The following is a 27,290-nucleotide window of genomic DNA, read 5'->3' on the forward strand; positions in this document are numbered from 1 at the left end:
GGGCGGATCCACTGTTTCCCACCCAGGGGTGGCGGGCTGCGCCTGCTTCGCCTTTGGGCGCCTCTCTCCGTCTCCTGTCCTTCCTCTTTCTCGGGCGAGGCGCGCCTGAAGTTCTCTTACCCCGTAGCTGAGTTAACGCGGCTTGAACGGGGCCCGAAAAGCCTCGGTTCCCGCAGCCAAGGCGCTGGAAACCTCCAGCAAAGCGCGGGGTTGTGTCCGTTTGTCAGCCACGGCCAGAGTTTGTCTCGTTTGGGAGATCGCATCTTCGATAGCTTTTATTTCAACAGCCGTGGTAGTTGGTTATTCCTTCAAAGCGTATCGTTTCATGATCTAAAGAACGGATTTACACTTCATTTCCTGTCAGTTATCACGAAGAGGTCTTAGTTTGGCTCTTTGAGTTCATGCTGGATCTGGTGGGTTTTGTTTGTTTGGTGTTTGTTGAGGTTTTTTTTGGTTGGTTTTTCCTTTTTTTTTTCTCTCAGAAATGAGTTTAATAACACGACCTTAGTTCAGAGTCCCTTGTGTTCAATTGCAAGTTTTTAACGTTTATCAGATTTCCCGTGGGAAACCAGCTATTGCATATTTCTCTCATTATGCTGAAGCGGCAGGATTTTTTTAAGCATTCCGGGCAGGCCCAGAGATAATCAACACCCTTATGTGTGAAGACAGGTGCAGATACAGGCTTCGATTGTGCAACGGGGGAAAAAAACATCTCAAATGTGCCGTAATATGGAAGATTTAAACAGAACCTGTTGTAAAAAGACGCTGTTGTGTGATTATGAAGCCAAAGATTAGAAACGTCCACCCACGCTGAGCGAGTAATTGAACACAAATCTCAAGTGGAAGAACTGCAGGAGAAGGGTTTTGTTTAGGAGTGGGCTACCTTAATTACTGCTTTTATAGACAAAAAAAAAAAAAGTACTTAATACAAAACTGAAGTTTCCTGGTATTTTGCCTGATATTTTGTTGCCTAGTGTAATGCAGAACTTGGCAAAACTGGAACTCATTTAAAAGAAGAGGAGGGGGAAACTTTTTAGTTGATTTGTTATGTGTAACATAATATTTCTGCCTTTAAAGGCTGACAGGATCTGCTAATCATACTGTACTCGTTTCAGCTACTTTTGTTTTGTTGGAAATAACTGATAATAGCTTAACTGAGACATCTTGGCAGACATAAGTGTATATTGGGGAATCAATCACTTCACTAACACGGAAAGGATTTTTGAATTCAGTGCTGGACAAGTGAAAACCTAGTTTTAGATGGAATCTTATGGGTAGGAGTGGAGAGTTGTAAGGAGCACTCATACAATTTGGCAGAGGCAGTGTTTCTGTGAAGATTTACATGCATGAAAGCTCAGGCACATGCCCAAGTTACTGCATGTCAGCAGAGCTGCATTGTTTAAACGTGTGTGGCAAGGGCACTTTGAACCATTTTATCTTAGGCTAAAATACCTTTGTGTTGGTTTATAGCAGGTTTAGTGAGTCACTGTGGCTCATCTAACCTTTCGTAACTTGTTGAAACAAGGTAAGCTCAGTTACTTAGCTGAGCTGCTGACTTTTCCAGAATGGCTCATGTAAAACAGAAGTCCTGCTTAACAGAGAGAAGGCTGGAGAGTCTGTCTTACAATGCCATATAACTTGTCCTTGGAATGTTCCTGAATGTTCTTGCAAGGATATAATGTAATGTTCTATCTTTTGGACTATATTTCAAAGATAACAGAATTTAGGCTTGTCTTGCCAAGTATTTCTTGGCTTTCAGCTCTTTCTGAATTTCTGAACTTGAGGTTGCACCTTGATTCAAGCCCAGGTAAGATATTGAGAGAGATCCTTTTCCCTCTGTCTTCTCTCTCCTCCTAGGCACCTACTCCTCACATTTGTGTATGAGCACTGAAGCAGGGCTGACAAACCCCCACTTTTAAAAATCTGTCTCTCTCCTGGTCTAAACATCAGACTTCTTTTCTCTTTTCTGGTATCTATACTCATCTATTTGTTGTCCCTAAACTGTCCCGTGCACATTTCCGTGCTTTGCTTTCTACCTTTGCTTTGGTTTGCTATGATTTCCCACTCCCATTAGCCAAATATATGTCAAGGTTACACCTTTGCAAAGCATTAAGAAAAATTGACAGAGGTGAACAACAGCTATTTTCCCGAAAAGAGTCTCAAATTTCTTCTAACACTTGAGTTCAGACTGTAAAGACAGAATGCAACAAAAGAAAATCTAGGTTGGTAAAACTAGCTGGCAGGAAACTCTTGCCTACATTTTCAGCTTGTTGCGTATGTGCTTTGTACATTCTAATTTGAAAGTGTAATTTATCATTAAATTGTTGTTTTGGTAAAATTCTTCAAAGGATCTGAGCTAAATGTAACTGACAGCAGTTGAGGGCTGGGGTTTGAGCAATGCAGAGAGTACTTTTGCTAAATGTCTGCAAAGATGGATTGCTAGAACAGATATTTCACAGTGCCTGGTGTTACATTAAAGCCTTTAATTACTAAGAAGTGTAAGATTCTCTTCGAATAATTTTGTTGTCTTTCTCTGATCAATCTGATGCTGCCACTGTGCAATGTTGGTACCAGAGTAAATGGAGCAACGATATGTTCTTCTATGGTATTTTGTGTTGGTTTTCTTTTAGTTTTTTGGGTTTTGGTGGGTTTTGTGTGCATGTATTTTTTTTTCTTTAATATCAGTTCAGTTGTATTTAATGATAAGGGTTTTCAAAGTAAAAGAAAATAATTCCTCATCTGAGTAAAAGGCAAGTATAATCGCTTCTCAAGGTAGAACCACTTGTTTTATTTGGTCTGCTTTACTTACACTCTTTACTATTCCATGTTTATTTTCTCTGTTATAAATATGAAAAATATAAAATGAAAAAGATATGTTTTTTTAAAAAATAACAATGGTCTTTTATTTGCATTGGTATGACACTGGAATTAAATGCAAGCCAGAAAGAAAAACACATCTTTATGTATTTTTAAAAATTATTATGGTCATTCTGCTCACTTTCTCATTATCTGAAGTTGAGGTTTTTTTGTGTGTGTTGTACTCAAGGTTTTATAAATTTTAAAATAACAATTTAACCTGATATAACAATAAAAATATCCCCAAGATATGGGATATTAGCTTAATCCCCAAATTTAAGGGATATTCTAATTTTAACGTTTTCCTTCCTGGTTTTCATTCTCTTGCCAGAATTACCTTCTTAAGATTAAAAACCCTGCAATTTAAATTATCGTTTCAATCACTTTATCACTGAAACAACCAAGAAGCTTAGCAGTTGTGTTATAATTGAATCATGATTGTGTAGGGACCAAGGAAGAAGTTTTAAATACCTTTTAGACTGAGCGGATTATAAAAAGCATTTTTTAAATGTATGGACCAAGAATTGTAATAATGTATTTCATATTTAAAAGGTTGCTCGAAGTACTTTGCAGTTTGAATCTTTTTGCATATTTCATTAGAAGCAAATTCTCCCTAAGTCTTTTGTGACTGTTATTTGAAGGCCATGATGCTGCTTTCATGAACTTATGTTTTCAGAGTTGCATGGTTTTTACCCTTTTTTTGCACTAAAATGGCTCTTAATAATACATTTCCATATACATATACTTTGGAGAATACAGAGATTTTGTTACAATAGTGGTGAGCAAATTTCTGAGATATTATTGCGTATCCCAGAGCACATTATTGTTGCTATTACAGCTACTCTTGCTGTCCATTTGCTGGCAGGTCATCCAGAAGGAACATCCGATGAGACAATTCTAAATGTGTCACTTCAAACAGTATGGCTGCAAAATTCAGTGTTTTCAGAAAGTTTCTGTGTGATGTTCTTAATTACATCTAAAATCCATACCCTAACACCACTGCAGTTGTTTTGAATCTGTCAATTAGCTTGAATTAATGTGTTTTTTGGACTTTCTGCTCGAAAAGAAAATGCAAAGAAATTAAGTCAGCAGTTGCAAGGTTTGTATGCCATGGCTCTAACACTGCATGCATTTTTTCTTTACCGGACCAGGACTAGACACACTATACCTAAGAAAACGTGGAGAAAATGTGCTGTTGGTGTCCAGCCAACCCTCTTGTGGAGCAGGTAAAATTCACTTAAAAATGATCCAGAGATGAGTTTTCCCTTCCTTTTGTAATGTGAGTTACATTGTTACGTTCTGTTTTCTGCTAATGGTTGTTCAGCTGGTCCATCTCTCTGAAATATCTGTGCCTGTTTTTCTAGAGAAGTGACACAAAGGACAGAGTCAGGAAGTCAGTTGGGGCTGCCTGTAGGTGACTGCTCATGAATTGCAGGATATTCTTTGACCTTCATGTTGTGCGTGGAAATTTTTTTAGCTTCAAAAATAAGTGCCTCAGAATTTCTCAATTCTATTTGCCCTTTTTTTTTCATGTTTGTTTTCAAAAATAACAAGGATCTGAAAATTGTCTGATTTGATATAGTCAAATCGGCCCTTGAAAATTGGCCAAGTTTTCAAATGCAATTGTTCATTACCAAATTTCTTGGAAATACATGATAATTTCTGAAATGTACATGCTGGAAAATGTAGTGGAAAGTTGTAAAATGACTCAATTTCCCCATGTTGAAGGGAGCTCTACAACCTGAGATGGGAACAGAAAGACCAATAGGTTCCTGTATTAACCACAGTCAGATAATGTGGCTGAAATACACTTAGAACAGAATGATTCTCATCTGTGTGGCAAAATGTTTTGATTAGCATGTTTTAGACCATCCTTATTTTTATTTTTATAGATATGGTACAAAATTGATGTGGATTTTTAAATCCAATGCTAATGTGAGAGTCTTGAAATATTTTAAATAAGCATAATAGATGGCTATTAGTCCCTTCTAGCCTACCTCACATTTTATCATAGTAGGAACTCCAAGGTGTTTTTGCAAAAGTAAGTATTGATTCCCATTACTCATGTATTTCTGAAACAAAAGAGCGGGTCTTCTCGAAGCTTCCTGGAGGGTTATGATTTCCGTTTTCAAGAATTTTAAAGCTCCCAGTAGTTGAGAACCTGCCTTGACCCCTTGGAATATTCTGAATTAAATGTGTATATCCATCAATTTCAGTTGAACTGTTTTAAATAGATGTAGATGAATGTAAGATGATCCTGAATGTGAAGTACCTCTGCAGCTTCCTTGTCTGTAGTGTATAGGAGTGAGTTATAGGAGTGAGTTCCAAATATATACACTACTATGTTGAGTCACTGGATATTCTGCAGTCAGTTTAAGGTGGGGTCAAAATGTATTCCCAAGGCAGTTAAGTAAGCGTTATTTCCTCTACACTGGCTGTTCTACATCATATTAATTTTTTTAATGTTCCCATGATAAACCACGTAAGATATTTTCTTACATCTGAGAGCAAGCAGACTCTCTACCTTGCTTTACCTTGGGAATAATTTAAAGAAAGATTTATTTATCCTATTCAGAAAAAAAAAAAAAGGCAAGAAGTTAAACAAGAGTAGTTCTGTTTGGTGGTGTGGGGTTTTTTGTGTGTGTGGTTGATTTTCTCCCCCCACCAAGGACAAAACTTAATTTTAGGCTAGGAATGCTGATAAGCAAAAACATCAGTTTTTGAAAGAAAACTCTTTCTCCCATACTGTGAAAATATAGAGACTTTTTCATGGAAAAAATTGAAAAGAGAGACAAAAAGAACTCTTGAACAAAAAGCCTTTTATTTGATTTGTGTTTATTCGGCATTTCACGTACTATACTGGAACTGCAATGGTTCTTTGGATCAGTTTAATCTCTTTAATGGTCCATCAGGAGAGCCAGAAGTCTCATTCATGTTGTTGGATGCTCTGTGTTTTAATTCTGAAGTCTGATATCAGAGTTCAGTTTCTGATTTGCACCCAAGATACACATGATCAGTGTAATTCCCCTTTGTCTGGTTTCTCACATTGAAAAGGAAAAATGGCTTTTCCCTTCTCCACAAGCTCCCTTCTCTTCTCTTGGAAAGAAGAGAACCTACTTGTCTTGAAAATACAAGTATCTACTTAAATGGCCTTTACAGAAAATCCTGCAATTCTAGTATCTGCATTAATGTAAACTGCATATTTACGTTCATGGTAAGTGCTGAATCATGGGCACAGAGTCTTCCTAAAAAAAGGTGCAGAATAGGAAGGATTTAAAATTAATTCATTAAGGAGTAGAACTAGAATGGACAAATAAATATTGGGGGTTTTAGCTGTGTCTTTGCTTAGACTGCTTTCCTGTGGTTCCCTCCCTGAGCCCACTGTCCGGTTATTACAGACAGTGCTAGTTCCACTTTCATAGAAGGCAGTTGAAGAGTTAATATTAACTTTATAGACTTAGCCTTTAACCAGCAAAGTGTTTTTCAGAGCTTCTAATAACTTGCTCTAAATGGAAAATAAGTTATTTTAAAGAACATGTGTAGGCAGCTATGGAAATGGCTTGGTTCCCGAGTGGATGAAGGCAGCTAAAACCCTGAAGAGATATAGCTCAGGTTCATCTTTGTGCTTTGGGTTTCTTTGAAACAGGCTTTGGGAAGTTTTTGAGACTGTGTATCTTGTAAATTAGATGCATATCAGTAAATTCTGGCTTCCCTGTTGAGGGCTTTTTACCTAAGACCTGTCTATGCGACTCTAGTTCCTGGTAATTTATGTGAGGTGAAAAGGTGCAAGTTGATTAATCCCTATATCAGTAGTAAACACTATGAAATATGAATTGAAACAGCAATCGTTTGCATAGCCCCATTTTTGTTCCTGTAATCTCTGTAGTTCTCTCTGAAAGTGTTTTTCCAAACACTGGCATTCCTTTGTATGGGAGGAGACAGCGCCTTAGCTAAAATGGAAAAATACTGTTGTCAAGTTGGCTATTTAGGTGTTCAGTGACCATAATCTTTAGCACTCAGTGACATATCAGAAAGTTTGTTGTTAAGACACCCTCTGAAAATTCTACGGATTTCAAGTGTTATCTGAGTGGCAGGTATAAACTCTTATTTTATTGTCATATGAATAAAAAATTTGAATAGCTGTGGTCTGAAAGTTATGTAGAAAATTATTCTTATATTTGGAAAATGAGAAAAAACCTCCAGTATAAAAGCAAAATCCATGCGGCAAAAAAAAGGCTATTTCTAATAGTATTTTTTTCCAAGTGTCATTCTTCATAATAAAAATAATTGGTTTTTTTCTTTCTGTTATTTGGAAATTGTTCTCCAATATTCATGATTTCACCCTGCTTGCTTTGTTTGCAGGAGTTACATAAAGTGCTGCTTTTAAAGATCCTGCTTGAACTTGTTTGTATATAGAATCATAGAATCAAGTCCAACCGTCACACGTATAGCAATTAATTTATATACTTGTGTGTTTTACTGAATAGATTAATTATACTGTTTTATGCAAAATTACCGAATTTCTCCAACATATTATACATGAAAATCTTCAGATTTCTAATATCAGCACAGAAAGAGGATGTGGACCTGCCTGCCTGACCCAATCCTCCCTTCATCAGGTGGTTTGGTTTAAATTTGTCGCTGGAGAATTTTGTTGCTGACTATGGTACATAGTGGACAGTTCAACCACAAGTAAACATTACAGCTTTACCAAAAGGGTGGGCATGAATAGTCATTATTTTCACAGGAAGGGAGGAAATTACCCTTTTCCTGATCGCCAGGTACTTAAACTTCCCAGAGGGGTTTGTAATCGATGAGGTGTTAATTCAAACAGTGAGGACAAAGGAACAGTGAATAATTGTGTTGTTCTTTTTTTTTTAAAAAAAAGAACTGTAAACAGCTGAATCCTCAAAAGGTAAGTAATGTCTTTCTCGTGTTATTCAGCTTAATTTAACCCTGAGAAAAAAACAAGTATCTTTTATTCGACCTAATTTGCAAATTCATGGTTGGTACAATTTAATTGAATTAGCACACGTGGAATTTAGTCTGGGGTGTTTGGTACTGCTGAGATTATCTGCACATGCTAATGGGCAGCTTGATAAGATCCAATTATCAGAACTATCATGCAATTGTTGGTAATCCAGGTAAATTTAAGCTACTTTGTTTTGGTTTGGGTTTTTTCTGTTTGTTTGGTTGGTTGTTTTTTTTTTAACTGCTTTATAATTTGTGCTTTGGTTAATATGGTAAAATATTTCTGAAGGTTTTTCCCCTTATCTTTTCTTTTTTCCATACATCCTCTGCTTTTGTTTTGTTTTATAGAGTTTAAGAAAAAAAACACGAAGAAGCAGAAGTGCTTTTAAAACTCATTTGCTTTTCAATAGACCCAGTTTATTCACTGCTGGACAACATAGTATCTATTATTTGTATTAAAATGCTCTCCTTTGTTATTTTCCCATCAGGTCTAAAGTCATTTTTCTCTGCTCTGCAAGTCACACATGCACTGCATGTTCACAAATCGTGTCCCTCTTCACTATAGCTCTAGCATGGACTACGCTTAATGTAGAGTAAAAACTTCAAGACTTCATTAACTTACCGTGTTGAAAAAGCACAAATGGCATGGCAAAATAAAATACAGCTTCCAAGTAGAAAAAGGAGAAGACAGAAAAGCCAACAAGGTACCTTTTTTTTTTTTTTTTTTTTTTTCACAGAAACCCAGAATGTCGGGGATTGGAAGGGACCTCGAAAGCTCATCCGGTGCAATCCCCCTGCAGGAGCAGGAACACCCAGCTGAGGTTACACAGGAAGGTGTCCAGGCGGGTTTGAATGTCTGCAGAGAAGGAGACTCCACAACCTCCCTGGGCAGCCTGGGCCAGTGTCTGTCATCCTTACTGAGAAGTTCCTTCTCAAATTTAAGTGGAACCTCTTGTGTTCCAGTTTGAACTCATTACCCCTTGTCCTATCTATCATTGGTTGTCACCGAGAAGAGCCTGGCTCCATCCTCCTGACACTCACCCTTTATATATCTGTAAACATTGATGAGGTCTCCCCTCAGTCTCCTCTTCTCCAAGCTCCAGAGCCCCAGCTGCCTCAGCCTTTCCTCACACGGGAGATGCTCCACTCCCTTCAGCATCTTTGTTGCCCTGCGCTGGACTCTCTCCAGCAGTTCCCTGTCCTTCTGGAACTGAGGGGCCCAGAACTGGACACAATATTCCAAATGTGGTCTCACCAGGGCAGAGCAAAGGGGCAGGAGAACCTCTCTGACCTACTGACCACCCCCCTTCTAATCCACCCCAGGTACCATTGGCCTTCCTGGCCACAAGGGCCCAGTTCCGGCTCATGGTCACCCTGCTCTCCACCAGGACCCCCAGGTCCCTTTCCCCTACACTGCTCTCTAATTCCCCAATTTATAATGGAAGCTGAGGTTGTTCCTACCCAGATGCAATACTCTACACTTTTTTTCATTAGTGTTCTTCCAAACATGTATCTTTCACAGAAAGATCACACTCATAAAATTATGTCAATGCTTAATGGGTTGTATGAAAATGTATATTAAAAGGTCATGTAATGTGGGACTCACCATTCCAGCTTTACTGTGTCTGAACATAGAATGAACTAAAACAAGGAAAGGCTTAGAGCCCAAGTTTGCATTCTTCAGGGACTTAAGATTCCCAGTGTGGGTAAGCACAACTGTAGAAAAAAAAAATGCTGTGTTTAACTCTGAACAGAAAACAATCAGAACAAAATCCTTTTAGATTAAATGCAATTGTGTCTAACAAATTCTGTTATTTCTTCTCCCAGATACATTATGTATGCTGATCAGATTATGCTGTGCCCATTGGGGTTTTTTGCTTGTCAGAGCAAAAGTCCTTTTTAATTGAAAAGAAGCAAATTTAGGTAGGACAGATGGATAGATTGGTAGAAAAATAGTTTAAATACAGCAATCTGCTGTTCTTGGGGGGAAAACAAATATATATGTATATATATGGAGACTTGTCTCCACAAAACATCTTCTGGATCCTTAGCAGTTGTGATTTATATTTGCTACAGTGGTAGGAAGGGTGAGGAAAGTTGCTGTGTGAGGTTTAAACCTCCCTTGGTTCTGAAGGAGCTGAACTACCATCCACAGTACATGGTAGAGTGAAGGAAGCAGCCCCTTAAGGACAGTTCCTCACTACCCCAAAACTGCTAGAATCTCCTGCACTCTCCAAAATGCTCCCTATGATGTCTTGATTCTTGAATTTTTATATAGTTGAATAAGCAATTTGAATCAGTTTTGCTGCTATATGATTGTAAATGTAACTACTTATTGCATAGACTTTAGGATCAGTATTATGTAGAGATGCTTGCGTGTTTGAAGCTTCGGTTGAAATTCAACTCTCCCCTGAAGGATAAATAGGAAAAAAAATAAGGAATGCAAAGTTTTAGTGGCCAAAGGATGAAAGATTGCCAAGATCGAAATAAAGAGTATAGGAACTAGGGGAAAGGTGAAGGCAGCAGGGGCAGATCGTAACCTCTGACTCAAAAGACGCCCCCTACTCAGAAAAGTAAATAGATAAAACAAATACCTCGACCCTGCATGTAACTTGGAATCTGCATGCTGGGTACTGATCCCATGTTTTGGGACAACACCTGCACTGAGAAGGTGAAGAACATTTGGCAAATGTGGGATTCTACTTTGCTTGCTGAGGTTTTTTCTTTTACTGTAGATCGTGTATCAGGATTATCTACCCAGTAATTTCCTCTGTTATCCTGCTGAAATAGAACCGAGCAAGCGCTTGAATTAACTGCCTTACAATGACTGGATTTGGCAAGGTACCTGGAGACAGACTTGTGTGCCATTACAAGCAAAAATCCTCAGCAGATGAGCTGTTTAATTGTGCCTATATTTAACCTATCCCAATATTTACGAAAGAACTACCATTAAAGGAGCTTTTTTATCAGTGAAGGTTCACCGATCAGTTACCTAGAGAAAACAGGAAATCTTTAAAAAACAAGGAATAAACAAGTGAGGTGACAAACCATGAGGGACTTGAGTCTTTCTATACTCTTTTCTAAGGCAACCCATATGTTCGTCTCCTATGTCCTATGTTCACAGGAATCGTGCCCCCTATACTTCCTTTGTGGTGCAGGGACTCTGTCTGTAGCAAAATCTCCATCCTCCTCTCATTCATAGCTTTTCCCCCTCATGTACAAGCTGTCAGCATTTTAAGTTATATTGGCAGAATGGGAAGAGCTGTCATGGAGGAAAGACAAAGAGTAGTTTTGCTGGAAGGTTTTGGTTCCTGTTAAGGTAATCTGTGATCTGTGGACCATAGGAGAGGTGCTTAATATTCATGGTGAGACTGCACCTGGAATATTGTGTCCAGTTCTGGGCCCCTCAGTTCCAGAAGGACAGGGAACTGCTGGAGAGAGTCCAGCGCAGGGCAACAAAGATGCTGAAGGGAGTGGAGCATCTCCCGTGTGAGGAAAGGCTGAGGGAGCTGGGGCTCTGGAGCTTGGAGAAGAGGAGACTGAGGGGTGACCTCATTAATGTTTACAGATATATAAAGGGTGAGTGTCAGGAGGATGGAGCCAGGCTCTTCTCGGTGACAACCAATGATAGATAGGACAAGGGGTAATGGGTTCAAAGTGAAACACAGAGGTTCCACTTAAATTTGAGAAGGAACTTCTTCTCAGTGAGGGTGACAGACACTGGCCCAGGCTGCCCAGGGAGGTTGTGGAGTCTCCTTCTCTGCAGACATTCAAACCCGCCTGGACACCTTCCTGTGTAACCTCAGCTGGGTGTTCCTGCTCCTGCAGGGGGATTGCACTGGATGATCTTTGAGGTCCCTTCCAATCCCTGACATTCTGTGATTAAAACTGATAGCCTTGCTAGCCAGATGCTGTTGCTTGTTACAGAGCACTTGGCTCTTCTGTTTGATTGATTTGTTTTTTCTTTCTATTTTTCATTGGAACTGGTAGAGTTGTTATCTGGAAAATCTGGAGCTGACTAGATTCAATCAGGGTTGGACATTTTACATGTTTTTCATTAATTGCAGAGGAGCACTACTGTTAGATTATTGCTTCCACTGGAAGATTCAGTTTTGGTAAGGGTAGACTGACAGATGCTCAGCTGATTTAAAATGCTATGATGAATGCAGTACCATCAAGAGTCAGGTGAAGATATGGTATGTAGATACTGGTGGAATAATATTCCCGTTTTACTGACTGGGAACCTAAGCTACATGGAGATTATGAGTTCTAGCCACAAAAACTCAGCAGGCTCTTTACAGAACTGGGAATTGAGCCAAGTCTCCTAAAACCCAGTTCAAATTTCTGACCAGTGTTGCCCTGACTGACAGAAAGAGGGGCTAATTAGTGATGTTCTGAGGAGCTCACTTCTCTCTGACTCAAAAAAAGGGATTAATGTGCTGATCATGAACACAAAACGAATGGATCTCAGCATACAGTTACAAAATTATGCTTTCAGTGTGACTTTTAAGCATCTTTCTGCTCATTCGACATGATTTTCTATAAACCAGAATGCTTACAAAGAAATACTGTTCAACCTCTTCTCTGCATAACAAAAAGCAGCCTACAACTGTAAGGTCTCTTTCCATTCATCAGCCACCACATCTGTTGCTTGCTTGGCCACTCACCAGAATGATTCATTCACATGTCTACATTTATTTTTGGTGAAATACTGGGATTATACAGAAAGCCAATATTTTAAAACTGGGTCTAGAAAACCAAGGGAAGTTGGAAACAACTTCCTCAGCTGAAAACAAACACGGTGTTATATCACTCCGCAGCTTTATTAGAAGGGAGGCAGTAGCCAAGTGAAGCAGCTGGAATCACACTGAAGTCACTCTGAACTCTGCGATCACTTTGCTCTTCCTCCTGCTACAGAGCTCACATCCCTGATTTACAGTGCATTTGGTTTCAAAGGACTAAACGAGGTAGGTCAACCTCTTGGTTATATTTTAAATCTTTCTTTCCCTTCTTTCTAAATAATGTATTTCTACAGCCACAACACCACTTGCAGGCAAATCCTGTAAGGTAATGTAGCATATACTGACTAAAAATGCTTCTTGGATGAAAGAATGTAATACTCATTAATTTCAAAGATTACATTGAACAACCCCTGCAGCAAGAAAAGATATGAAAGTATGTGTGAATTTAATTTTTAATGACTTTTGAATGTGTTTATACACACTTCAAGGAGTCTTTTATCCTGTCGGAGAATGGTGACTGACTTAAATCTCTCTCTCTCTTCCTCTGTCTCCCCCCACCTCCCCTTGTGTGTTGGTTTTAATTTTTTTTATTGCTTAGGGATAGTATGTTTGCTATAGATGGAGCAATCCCAAGTAGAAATAATCAGAAATAAATATTTTCCAGTAGAAATATGTATTTCCCAGTGGAAATAAGTACATCAGTTCTGATCTGAACAGAAACTGGAAATAATTTCAACTCAAGCAGATTAACAAATAATTCTGAGGAGTTACAGTCATGCAGAATTAAAAAAGGTTTCTATGATCTGAGCCGGAAGGTGTGTGTGTTTTCCCTAAGCATTGTGGAATAATGTAGGATGTAGATCTTGCTGTCATTAAATGCATGGAAGGGTGTTTCCTAGGAAGTGACAAGAAGATTTGCAGCCTTACGTGCTACCACACCATGAGACAGGGCTGGATTCCACCTCCGTGTCATTGTCCCCTGTCACCTTTCTAAATGTGACCTTGCAAAGCCAAACAATGTCTCAGAGCTGGTTTTGTAGGTTTACAGATGATGTATAGATTGTCTAAGTATTAAAAAGCATTTGCTTTCTAGCTGAATAAAATTGTGTTGCTGAATAATTTGAAATGCTTCTTAATTCATATCTAAAGAGAAGAGAGTGAGGATAGGTCAGGGTAAAGGAATTTGTCAGATGAGGTTTGTAGAAGCTGATTCGGGATTAACGTGCTTGTGACAGTTTACTTTTACGAGCATCCTGTTCTTGTTTTGCCTTATCTGAACTAGGAAATGCAAATATTTTGATAACCAAATTTACTTTTGTTTAGTGTCACCACAGTTTCCATTCTAATTTAAAACATTATCAGCCACTTATGCCAGGCAGACAGGTTAGAGGTCCCACCAAGTTTACTTTAATCCGAGGGATTTTATATGTGCTAGGAGTGATACTAGAGTCCATTTTTATTGCACTTAGAATATTTTTGAGTGTAGCGTAGTGGAAGTTATTTGACTCTGGAGAATGAATGTATCGTTTGGTTTCTCTAACTGCCTTTGTGGAGAGGCATCCTAAATCAGGGAAACTATATAAGGATTCCTAGGCAGGATCTAGCTGCAGAATTTTATGGCACTGGTTGGGAGAGGTAAACTGTTGATGACAATAACACAATTTGTACGAACTATACTTTATAAATTCTTCTTTTTGATTTTAAGAACTTTATTCTCTGCTGACAACTTAATGAGCAACTTAGATTTGTGTTTACTTCTGGTAGACTGATTCAAGAGAAAACTCTGTATTGGTTTCCTAATAAAGCCAGTTGTCTTAAGGAATTTTCTTCTTATGTTTTTTTTAAAGATCGCTTGAAGTTTATGATCTGTTCTTAGATATTAATTTTTTATTAACACCTCTACTGTTCCAAGCACTATGCGAGTAGTTTTGCAGGGAGTTGTAGTTTGTTGAATTATTTGCTTATTTATTATTTTTTTTCTTATGGAATGTGCCAGCAGTTCAGCTGTCTCTCTTACCGTGGTAGCTAGTTGTCTGTCTCTTTTTCACTAACTGTTTCTGATAATGGTTTCAGTTGTGCTCCTTCAGTCTGAAGTCAGCAGTTCCAGCACAGCGCAGGGCTCTGTTGTCACTGGCTTTTGCAAGGCAGAGCTGAGGAGGAGGAACGGTTTCTCATGGACTGGTACCAGAAGGGATTGCTGTGGGTGGTGTTCAGGAGATATTTGGGTTTAGGGAAGATGCCATCATGCACAGATCAGTTCTCCCACACTTTACACTTTTACAGTGTCTGCAAAAGAAGCATGTAGTACTTCTAGGGCAGCTCAGCTAATTCTGTGCTCTTTGTACCTTGTGTGTGTTCCAGAGTGAAACGGAGAAATAAACAGTAGAGTCAATTATACTGTTAAGCGGCATTCTTTATTCTATCAGCGCTGGGGAACACTGGGGATCATCCTCCACAAATGCTCCAAAGACTGGATGCTCTTGCGTTGCTTATATTCACATAATTATTACATATGCATTACAATTTTTTAAGATTTTGACACACATCTGTACTAAGGAATAATTGATGTTAGTTACACTTGTTTGGCTTCTTACTTACAATGCATATATTAATTATTAGTTAAATATAAACTAAGCACTTTGCCTTTAAACAATGTATTACTTAATCTTCTGTCTCCCTCTTGTTATGCAGAAGGATCTAAAACTTGAAAAACATCCCCTCGTTTTGCAGGTGGTCAGAAAGCATTGATCTCTTGTCAATTGGTTAATGATGGGTACGTCTTTTATAACTTAATCACAGTATACATTAATTTGGTAGCTTCTCTTCAAGAGGTTGAGGGTCTGGAGACAGGAGCTAAAAGCCCTGTATCAGCCCATGGCTGTTCTTTCCTGACAGAATTTTTGCTGGCTTGTTGCAGTTCTCTTATACCTGTCCCGTCATTTTACTGCATTACACTTCTTTAGATGAACTGAACAGACCTGCTGCAGATAGAATACTTTTTCATTAGTGGGCTCAAAGGCAAGCTAACAAAACGCATTGCTACAAGTCAGGTTTGTTGGCAAAGTTTATCTGCAAAAGCCAGCATTCTGAAATTCTCCAGCCCTTGCGAGAGACAGTAGCTAGCAAAGAGTTTGCAGCCTTCTCCTACTTCTCTTTGCCAGCTCAGGCTCTCGTCCTTTTTTGATACTTCTCACAGGATGTATTTCAAGAACCACAGGGAACAAGTATCAGAACCAGCACCTTTTCTGTCTATCCACAAAAGAAGTTTTCATCTTCATTCTCTTGGTAAGGCCTCCAATTCTACCTTTGAATCTGCTATTTGGCTTTGGGCAAGATACTTCTATTCCTTTCCCAACTCTTGTATCTGTTTATTCTGTTTAATTATAAACAAGGCAAGAGTTATCTCTCATGATGTGCTTATAGTACCTAGATCCAGTGAGGCTTTGATCTCAAAGGCCAGGGTCTTTGGGTACTTTCCAAACATAAAATACTTGCTTCTTTCAGCAAGTGTGAGCCTGGCACAGTAGTTTGATTCTCTTTTGAAGCCTTCTAGGTGAGGAGAGAAAACGGTGAGTACTAAGTCTTGTACAATGCAATATCCTTTTCTACACTCCCATTTCTTTCTAGTGATCTTCTTTTAATGAGCTCAACACCACATCATTTTAAATGAGATGTTTTGGAATTGTTAAGAACCGTTGTCCATTTAAGAAAACTGAGTAGTGTGTTGTTGAGCCCCTAAACTCTTAACTGAGGGTATTGTATTATGTCTGGTGGAGTCATTCAACATGACAAAGAAGTGATTTGTTAAGGTAATATGGGAAGCCTGTAAAACCAGTATTTCTAAGCTTCTAGTTTAACACCTTAATCATAGACGCCATCTATTCTTATCAGTGCTAGGGAGTGTTCCCAGTGCCGCATTGGGGACACAGATAAATATCCAGCTTGCTGAAATTGTATTAACAATATGAATTTTTCAGTTTTGCAGGAATACAGGCAGTGCTTATTTTAGACTTGAACTTAAAGTAAATAAAATAATTAGCTTTGTATTAGTAGGAATATTAGAGGAACACTGGTTCAGAAGCAGACAGTCTACTGGACACAGTGATCTTACTGTATTAACTGAGAGGACAAAATAAAGTATGTTATCAGCTGGAATGTTTTGGTTATATACTAGCATTATTTTGGAATTGGATGTTCTGATAAACCCATGCGAGAGTTTGTGTCAAGAGTAGTATAACCATGGCAATATAACAGTCATGCTAGGAGAAACCATTGATGTAGATTTAATGAGCAGTAGAATAAACCTGAAAGAACAGAGTTCAATTTGGAGTGCAGTACATAACCAAACATACTGTTAGAAGTGACTGGAAAATTAGTATATGAAATAGAGTAGGACATAACAAGGCATATTCGAGGAATGAGCTGTGTTGCTAATTTTCTCTGGGCTTAGCTCTTAACTCTTCTTACTGTATGTGTAATAGATTGTATCTTGCTGGAGAGCGTTGTTTTATTTTTTTCTGTAATGACCTGTTGTTAACATTCAGTAACTTTAAAATGGCTGTTGTTTAACATGTTTAATTGGCTTTAATCATTTTGCTGAGACAACAGTTGATAGTTTGAAAGAAATCTTTGCATTCACTATTTGCTCTCTGCTGTCACTTTGCTGCTTCCTGCTAGGAGAGAATTGTGGTTAGGAGTAAACCCATTTAAAAATGTGCTCAGAGCTTCATGATCATGTAATGATCATATGAATGCTAATAAAAATCTTCTTTAATCACAAATACATGAAACAATTGCAAAATACAAATTCCATATAATTTTTGCATGAAAAACATAGCGTGATTAGAAATACAAGCATTCATTATCTTATCAATCCAGTCACTGTGAAACTGAGGCACTTGAAAAACTTTAATTTAAAAATTTGTTATTATGGTGGCGTATAGCCAAAGAAAATACTGGTGGCATTTATGGAGGAATAGGAAACACGTGAAACTTCAATACTTCATTACTGTGTATATCTTACACGCTGAGGACACAGCTGATATGATACATGGTGTAACTTCTGGGCTTTGTCATCATGTGCCTCATGCCCTGGGCCTGCAGAGCCACATGAATGTCTATGACAAGCAAATGGTGGAGATCCAGGTTCCTTTTTCAGTGTAGAGAGAAAAACCCCAGAATCTGCAAGGGCTGCCTAGGTAGGTGCTGGTTTCCTCCAGCACAGTGGGTGTAATGATGCAGGGGAAGGTCTCCCAGAGGTAAAGCTGTGGTTTCTCCACTCCATCAGGAGCGAGGGGAGAGCGCTGGGTTTCAGAAAGGAGGATGTGACTGCGGTTGAGCCACTGGGCAGGGACTCTGGGTTTGGCACCTGGTTTGATCAGACACTTCCTGCAGGTCATTCTCAGCCACCTTCTCTGTAAACCAGACTGTTGATGCTTCCCACTTGAGTCCACTTTCACTCAGGGCTGTGAATAATACTGAGACCTTATGACCGGTTATGTAAATACTTAGGCAGTGCTGACACATACAATATAAGACCATATTTTAAATCTCAAGTGGCACTGTTTCCCTAAACTTCTATTTTTACCTGCTTGTAAGAATGCTTAGGTTTTTTTTTTTTTTCCCAGAATGCAGCCACTTTAAGTGTTTCACAGTTATCATCTGTCATTTTCTTGACTCTGCTGTAATATGGCTGTGGTCACATGATAGATTTTAGTAGTTACAGCAACTCCTTATGTTCAAAAGGAATATTAAAAAAGATATTTCTGCTTTTAGCTGTATTAATTGAAGGAAATGAGAGCAGGAACAGACACTAACTATAGTTACTAAGTGCACGCCCCCCTTCTCCCAGTGCATATCCCAAGGACATCTGAGTTTATGTGACTTCTTCCGTGATGGTGTCTTAGCGCTTGGGTTCAGCATGAAAATAAAGAAGTTTTGATGATACGCAGTTGCTGGTTGCAGACATTGAGTTACCTGATCGTGGAAATGGTACATTGCTCTGTTGCAGCAGTTGTCCAGATGATTTGTTATATTCAGGCCAGACCTACTGTAGATACTTTTCCTCTTACGGCAGCATTATTTAGATATAAAGTTGGGGTTTCCATTTGTTGTTTAATATTTCTGTGGCAGCAAAAGCGCTGGTCTGAAGTCATTGCTTTACCAATGTTAACTGAGTCTGCTCTGTAAGGATTTATTAATCCCGCTGTAACACTCACTAGATGTAAAATGTTCTGAGGCAATTATCTGGTCAAATGACTTTAATACCACAGATGACGTGGTGTGTTATGACTAATAAGGTCATGTTTGGCCTTGCTCAAAGTTGATTTTGGCATAAATTTTAGGAGATGTCTAGCTAGTACATTGTGTATACATTTCTAACACTGCTTCATGGAGAGACATAATGGAGAATGATGTTTTTTTGCGTTCTTGTCTTGTCTGCTGGAACAAATGCATTTATATTGTGACCATGTAGTTTTGGCTGCAGGGCCAGCTTTAGGCCTAAATTATAGCATAGCTATGATCTAATTTTGTAGTTTGGGTATATCGGGCACTTTCTGCTATAGGAATGTTTCTACATGGAGGCACATGGTCATCTTTGCTTTGTTCTTTTGAGGGAGATATATGAGGCTATGACAGTTTGTAATTTCCTCCGTATACCTTGTGAGTTTTAGGATCTTTTCTTATGTCTTTGTAAAATACTTGCCAGAAATATGTATATATCTCTAGCAAACTTGCTCAGCTTTCTGTGTTTGGAACTTTACAGACAAAGTACTCTGTGAATTTCCTGTTTGTGTTTTTGAAGCTAGATAAATTCAAAATTTAGCACCTCAAAAGTTCCAATAAATGTTTTTGAGGGCTCTCAAATGAATTCAATATCTGAACTTTCTGAGACACAGTATGACAAGAGGTCTTTAGGTGACATTTTTAGAAACCAGCTGTCTTCCGACATTTGATTCTTGCAAATGACAGAACCTGAAGTGAATCAATGAAATAAGCTTTCCTTTAACCATAGATCATACACACGGAATGTGATATGCTCGGAATTATTTATCAAGACATTAAAAGGAGGGTTTCTGTAATATGATGAAGTTAACTATTGAGACAGCCAAGTCCGCAAACCATAACTTTCCTATTAAGTCAGGATCTGCTATTGTGACCTCTTAAATCAATTTAGCTGGTCAGAGGCTCTGAGCACTGTTTATGATGCTGAACAAATAGATTTTGGGACTTCCACTAAAATATTTGTGTTAACTTCTAACTAACATAGACAATGCATAAGCTCTTCCCTTGGACCTCTCCGTCAATGTTGAAAATAATGAAGACCAAATGTGTGAGAGAGGTTGTGTGGGCTGTGGCCCAAATGTGGCATAAACTACTAGTATAATTAAGTTGGACCCCAACTTGTGTGGTGCTCAGAGAACTTTAAACCCCCAGGAAGAATTTGCATCAAGTTAAGTGAGTGGAAATTGCAACTGTTCTGTTTGTGTTCTCCTATTTTAGACTGAAAACCCAATGGGATTTCATTCCAAAGCCATTCCAGTGACCTCAGGGCTGAGGCATGGAGAGGTCAAACGACTTCCCTTGGTCAAACAGGACGTCTGTGGTGTGGCCACAAATAGAGTCCAAAGTACTGGTCCCGTGTCGTAACTGGAAGGCCATTCACAGTGTGACAAAAATGGTTCTATTTTAAGCATATCCAATCATTTGTCCCAGTTGTCATTATGAGCCGTAATGAATGGCTCATTTGATTTTATGAAATACTGTAGTGGTGAACTCTAGATACTAGTAATGAAAAGCTATGGATCTATCAGTTGAGATCAGATTCTCTAATTCCCCTCTGAGATTCAGAGAAGGACAGTTTACACAGCACGTGGTAGAATCTCTTCCCAGTATTTCTGTGGCTAGGTATTTTAGAAAGATTTACGAGCTATCAATATTTCGTGGTGATTCTGTTTTCCTTCCCTGGATTTAAAAGATGATAGCACCAAGTGCCAGCCTGTGATATTCCTACAAAGTTGTTTAGTAATTAACTTCTGTTTTACAGAAGGGAACAGGAAATGAAACCTCCGGGTTAAACACTCTGAAACCTATTTCCTTAAAATTAAGCAACTGTATTCATAATTAAGCAACTCAATCAAGGAGGCTCAGTTTCCAGAGCTGCTTGTGACCTCAGCAAATAGGAAGAGATGCCAGTCAAACAACTACTGAGCATACACTTTACATAGGCTGTTTACTCTGTTTACTATTAAGAAAAAAAAGACAGGATGAAGTCTAAAGTTAGTTATGTTCATCCATGTGCAATACAACACTGTTCTGTAACCTGTGGCTGCCTCCGAGTCCCATTGCCAGGACTTTAAAAGCACTTTCCTGTTGATTTGAAAATATTTTCCTCCCTTTGGCTCCTTTTTGCAGCCCTGGACCAGTGGGGACTGAGCCAATGAACTGCACCAAACCTCCCTTGCCCTTTCTAGCAGTTGGCCTGAAAGCCAAGCGGAAACTGCTGGCAGAAAGTCTTGTTTGCTCTACTGAGGCTCTGTTTGCAGACAGGTTCTCGAGTCTTTCCAGCCTGGAAATTGGGCCGTTTGTCAAAGATCATACAGGAAATCAGTGACAGAATAAGGACTAGAATGAGATTTCTTCACTTCCAAGACCTAGACTTGAACTGCAAGACAGGTCTGACTCTTAAAGTTTATTAATAAGTAAAAAACAAAACTATGTGTGTTTCAAGAACATGAAGAAACATCCCTGCTGAATGATGGTTAACAGTTATCCTAGAAGAAAAAACCTGGGTCCTTATTGATGTGAACCAGCATAGCTCACAGTATCACAGTATGTTTGGGATTGGAAGGGACCTCAAAAGCTCATCCAGTCCAATCCACCTGCTGGAGCAGGAACGCCTAGGTGAGGTCGCACAGGAACATGTCCAGGTGGGTTTGAATGTCTGCAGAGAAGGAGACTCCACAACCTCCCTGGGCAGCCTGGGCCAGTGTTCTGTTACCCTCACTGAGAAGAAGTTTCTTCTCAAATATAAGTGGAACCTCTTGTGTTCCAGCTTGATCCCATTACCCCTTGTCCTATCATTGTTTGCCACCGAGAAGAGCCTGGCTCCATCCTCGTGGCACTCACACTTTATATATTTATAAACATTAATAAGGTCACCCCTCAGTCTCCTCTTCTCCAAACTAAAGAGACCCAGCTCCCACAGCCTTTCTTCACTACTTATTTTTTTCAGGGCAGGGCACAACACAGCGAGTCCTTTTATAAAGTGCTTCATGTATGTGCATGTCAGAGGTAACAGCTTCTGGGTCTTGCAAATGTAATTGTCAGTCTTTGCTGAGCTTTAGCCATAGAATCTGCTTTCAGCATCTCTGCACTGGGAGCAATGGAAGGCAACGTCCCTCCTGCTTTTTTGCCCCCACTGCTAGCGTTACTGCATTGAAAGACTCAGAGATAAGGAAAAACACAAGCTTGGAAAAGCAATTACATCCTAGAGGTGTGCTCTTTCGATGGAGGAGTTTTAAACTACAGGAGGCTTGGTAAATATTTGGTATTTATTTAGGTATGTCTTCTTTCTCCTGTTATAAATCATCTTTGAAATCTAAATGTAAAATTAACGTTGTTAAACAGTAGGGAAGTGTTTGTTCTTATCATTGGTTCTTTTTCAGCACCATTTGGAAAAAAAATTTGGGGATTACACATATGTAAAGGAAATATTTGAGTCCAAGTATTGTCACGTTGTGCTAGCTCTTGAGAAACTTAAAAGCAAAATTGATTTGTGACTGAAATACAGGATGTTAATCAGCAAGAGTCTGAAAAATCGGATTTTTCTTTAGTTTAATTCCATGTATTTAATTTGAAGGTATAGGACTTTATATAGGCAAAGACACTTAAAAATCTAGTTATTAACCTGACCAGTCCCTGAAACTGTCCAAATGTAATGTTGTTCCAGATGTTAGTGGTACTGCTCCTTGTTTATATTATTTCTCAGCAGCTGTTAAGCTATTTGAAAAAAATGACTCAGATGGGTGGTACTGGTATTTGGTGCAGAATCTGCCCCCAAGGGGCATGTAATTACATAAATGCGCCCAATAAGTATCATTTTATCAGGACAGCAAACCAAATAACATTCCTTCAGCCTGATGTAAATTGCAAAGGGCAAATGTTATCACAGCCTCTTGACAGAACAGGCTGTATTGAATCTTATGACATTTTTTTTTTGATCAAGAGATATAAAATTATACAACTTTTTTTCTTTTCCCCTTGCCTATATATGAAAGAGAAATTTTATCCTCCTGATGTGTGTGAACACACAAGCTTCACTTATGTGAGTAATCCTCTCTAAATAAGCAAGCTACTTTTGGGGGGGAAAGGTGTATACATGAAGACGAGCTTGCATATGTGGTTCTGCAGGCATCGTACTCAGGAGACCCTGCTCCTGTTGTCCTTAGCATGCTAAAATTACTGGAATTACAGGAATGCAGGGCTGGGTTCCAAACATGCGGGCTGAATTTCGGTTTCTGAATGCAGCTAGCGCTCAGAATTGTACTGGTGGGCTCACCCATAGTACAGCTCATGGGCTGGTTGGATCCTGCTCTCGGGTGCAGGTCCAACCAGACAATATAGCTTTAAATGCTAACAGAATTTAGCAGAATATTTGTTTTGACCGTGGAAGATACTTTTGCCATATTTGCTCTGAGTCAGTTTTGTCCATACTGTGGAACGAACGCATAGCTTCTGAATGCTTTTTCCTGTTTAACCTCTGTTTGCTGTCTGTTTTCCCATTCATTTTTTTTTCCCCTTTCCCCTGCTTTTCTCCCTCCCACACTCTTCCTTTGGAGTATTAGAAGAAAATTCCTATGTGAAAAATCATGTTGTACTTGTAAGTTCCAGAAGCTTCTGCCGCAGAAAACTGAGACCGTTGTTCTGTCTTTAAAAAAGGAGAAACGCGTATTTTCATCTATAGCTCAGTGTGTGTTATTCTCCTGCAAAGCTTGGTTTTCTTTCAAAGAAACCACAATTGTATGTATAGTCCCTGAAATATGTTCTGTATGTTTCATTCTCTGCGTTAAGGAAATCTAGTACATTGGATGTGTCTGAAAATCAGCATTCCTTGATACAAAGATAGATATGTGATAAAGAGGAGTAAACCTATTCAACTTTCAGTTACTAGAGAAATCGTTATCTGTGATTTGTTGACTATAATTTGAGGGGTGTGGATGGGTGGTAATTTTGTAAAAAATTGCTTCCTGGCATTTTAACTGTCCTTTTTTTCCCTACAGAGGTGCCTGGTGCTTCTCTAATTTCTGACAGATACAATCCATAAAATTTGCGTCAAATAGGAACACAGCAGTAAAATATGAAACCTGACTAGAAAAGACCAGAAAAATGACACTACAGTAAAACTTTGCAGCCAGTCTCGCAGAAATTTATCAGTGATACTGTGCTCAGTGCTCTGTGTTAAGAAGTAAAAGCGAGGGGAACAGTTCCTGGAGATTTCAAGTGGTGTCTTGATTTGAGCATTTCAAAGTACTCCATAAGCCTTGTGCTAACACCTGGCAGCTAAAAAATGATATGTGAAACTAAGTCAATGTTTTGGGGTTTTTATGGCAAAGAACTTAAAGAAGTTGCAGGTTACTCTTTTCAATGCAGTAAAACATTTCTCCTTTGTTCCTTTTCTTTTCTTCCCCAGAAAGCAACTGTACAACATGACATTTGAAGATTTTGAGAACTACTCTTATTTCTACGACCTGTCTGAGGAAGATGAGTCACCCCAGTCCTCCCTCAGCATTGCCCATATGATTTCCCTTTCCTTTTACAGCGTGGCATTTCTGCTGGGAGTGCCAGGTAATGCCATCGTCATCTGGTTTATGGGCTTTAAGTGGGATAAATCTGTTTCTACACTCTGGTTCCTCAATCTGGCCATTGCAGACTTCATTTTTGTCCTCTTCCTGCCCCTCTATATTACATACGTGGCAATGGGCTTCCACTGGCCTTTTGGGAAGTGGCTCTGCAAAATGAACTCGTTCATTGCGCTGCTTAATATGTTTGCCAGTGTTTTCTTCCTGACATTCATCAGCCTTGACCGCTACATCCGCCTAGTCCACCCAGTCTTTTCCTACAAGTATCGGACTGTAAGGAACACCTTCATTCTTAGTGGGATCATTTGGATGGCAGCTGCAATTATTGGTGGCCCTGCCTTATACTTCAGAGACACAGCTACAATTCTTAACAATGTCACCGTCTGCTACAACAATTTCCATGTGAATGACAGAGAAGTTATTCTGCTGACACATCACATTCTCATTTGGGTGAGGCTTGCGTTCGGTTACCTCTTTCCTCTAGTGACCATGGTCATTTGCTACTCATTGCTGATTGTCAAAGTGAAGAGGAGAACTGTCTTGACGTCCAGCAGGCTTTTCTGGACCATCATTGCTGTAGTTGTAGCTTTTTTTGTTTGCTGGACACCATACCACATATTCAGCATTGTGGAGCTGTCTGCTCACCACGATGAAAACTTGCACGACTTGCTGCAGGATGGCATTCCCCTCTCCACTGGCCTTGGTTTCATCAACAGTTGCCTCAATCCAATCCTCTACGTTCTGATTAGCAAAAAGTTCCAGGCCCAAGTCAAGACGACGGTCTCAGAGGTGCTGAAGTTGGCGCTGTGGGAGGTGAGCCGCTCAGGGACGGTCAGCGAGCAGCTCTGGAGCTCGGACAACACCCATACGCCCGGGCACTATTGTGAAACTGCTCAGTGACTGAGCTTGTCACCATCCCTCTCCAAAAGAGCTGACAGGAGACTTGAAGGTGGTCTTGACTGTACATCTGACAGTCAGATGTGCATCTTTGCATGTACAGTTTTGTGTAAACAGCTGGCTTAATTGCACTTGCTGCTTTCCTTGCAAAGTTATTAAAGGACACGTCGTTAGGGTGTGGTGTATTTGCAGTGCACGCACAGCCTGAGCTGAGTGTTGTCAGCATAAGTGGAATTCCTCTAACTGGGTTTTTGATGGGGAATGTTGTTGTAATCCTGTTGTTTTGTTGTAGTTCCATACCTCATTGATATAAAAAAAAGCACATAATAATAATATTCCTCCTTGCCATCACTGATGACATGCTTGATCTAGGAATTCTCATCCAAGGGGTTGTGACCATACATCAATGGGTCAATGTCCTTGTTTTGTTAAAAACAGGACCAGTTCTCTTTTAGTGACAGTCTTGACTCCTAATTGTCTCATGTTGCCTTAAGGAGGAATCACCTGGAATTGTGTTTTCTCCCATTGCTCTTATACTCAAAACTAAAACAGGAGATCCCATGTTTTCTGGCCACTTATTCTTGTGCTTTTAGCACCAGTTGGATGCAAAATACTGAGCAGATGTTTCATATAGGTATTAGGCTCATTTGAAATGTGCAAAGAGGGAAAATGTTTCTTACAGAAGCTGAGATTCAAGGCCTCCCACCATACTTGTTGTCTTTTTATCTTTAAATTTTCAGGCTTAAAGAGGTTTACAACTATCAAGTTGCTTTTTATTGCTCTGTCAAAGGTAAAGAAATAATATAACGTTTTGTTTGCTTTAATGCAAATCTTCTGAAAATGGGCAGAGTGAATTCAACAATATTCTGTTACAAGTCTGCAGCCATATCTGCAGATGCATGTTAAGTGGAGTGGACCAGTTTCTGACACAATACCATGTAATTAAGAAGTTGAATGCGGGATAAAACTCCACCGTAAGTAAAAGCATAAAGCTTTGGGTGAATTTGAACTGTTTTTTTTTTTTTCCTTGTTATTGGCCTAGGTATATAGAATAAAACTGCCTTTCAGATAATCTACCTAGTTTCTATGGCCTGCCAACAGACTTAAGTAGCATTTATACTGTAAATGAGGCCTTATATGTAAATATATTTGCCTTTATATTATACACATATGCATGCACGAGCCTATCCAGCATTGGTAGCTGTACAAACAGAAACAGTCTGTGGTTTGTGGCTGTTTCTTTGGGCTTTGGTTTCAGAGTTTGGCAGAGTCAGGTGGGATCAGTGGAATCTCAATGTATTTAACTTTGGGCTGGAAAGTTCCTAAGCAGCATTTTCCTTTGAGTCATTTGCTGCCTGGCACATAGCAACTAATCATAATATTTTGGCACTGTGCTGCTGAATGTGCTTAAATCAACTGTTTTGAAGTTTTTCTTCGCATGTTCCCTGACGTCTTTCTAAGAATGATGTATTAGCACTACTCTCCTGACTGTACTCCAAGTGAAGTAATAAAATGTTGTTTCTAAAGAGTGTGTTCATTTGCTTTTCTCAGCAGCAGTGACTGGCTAGGCTTAGAACAGCTCCTTCCCAAAGATTTTGGAAGATGAAAGCAAGCCCTAACTCTCTCAACTACAGGAATTAAGGCCTTTATATAGCTGATACAAACCTTGATATTCAAATGGGGGAACATACACATCTAGCATAAATTATCAGAAATCATACACTGTGACTAAATCGCTAAAACTGACTTAGCAGAAGCAACAGCTAAAGAATTGGCACAGGAGGGATACTGTGCATTAATTACAAGATGAAGCAGGTCCTTTAGGAGTTAGGTTTACAGAAAGTGGGGATGAAGCCCATAATTGTACTTACTTTGAGTCGTTAAATCGCCCTTTAAGCCTCCAGCAGGCAGATTACCTTTTTTCTGAGACAAAGTATAAAATAAAGCTCTGGCATAATCTGAA

General features: G+C 39.2%; 1 protein-coding gene across 8 annotated transcripts; it reads left to right on the forward strand.

The window, feature by feature from the left end:
• On the forward strand, positions 1-26,853 carry CMKLR2 (chemerin chemokine-like receptor 2). 8 transcript variants are annotated; one of them, XM_065840500.2, is made up of 6 exons: positions 1-413; positions 1,714-1,807; positions 4,008-4,082; positions 8,316-8,531; positions 12,648-12,794; positions 24,262-26,853. In XM_065840500.2, exon 6 carries the CDS (start codon positions 24,278-24,280, stop codon positions 25,328-25,330), a length of 1,053 nt encoding a protein of 350 aa, XP_065696572.1. In that variant the 5' UTR covers positions 1-413; positions 1,714-1,807; positions 4,008-4,082; positions 8,316-8,531; positions 12,648-12,794; positions 24,262-24,277; the 3' UTR covers positions 25,331-26,853. The 8 variants fall into 8 exon arrangements, 7 of the variants coding, with proteins under 7 accessions (XP_065696572.1, XP_065696570.1, XP_065696571.1 ...); XM_065840498.2 differs by lacking the exon at positions 1,714-1,807; XM_065840499.2 differs by lacking the exon at positions 1-413 and having other exon boundaries at positions 451-1,807.
• The last annotated feature ends 437 nt before the right edge of the window (positions 26,854-27,290 follow it).

This window comes from Patagioenas fasciata, chromosome 7 (assembly GCF_037038585.1).
Source record: "Patagioenas fasciata isolate bPatFas1 chromosome 7, bPatFas1.hap1, whole genome shotgun sequence".
Taxonomy (NCBI): Eukaryota; Metazoa; Chordata; class Aves; order Columbiformes; family Columbidae; genus Patagioenas; species Patagioenas fasciata.

Excerpts from the sequence above, each read along its gene's own strand:
- CMKLR2 (XM_071811462.1), top strand. The coding sequence starts at position 22,868 with ATGTGTGTGAACACACAAGCTTCACTTAT. Across the intron at positions 22,897-24,261 it reads AACACACAAGCTTCACTTAT|AAAGCAACTGTACAACATGA; the intron begins GTGAGTAATCCT and ends TTTCTTCCCCAG.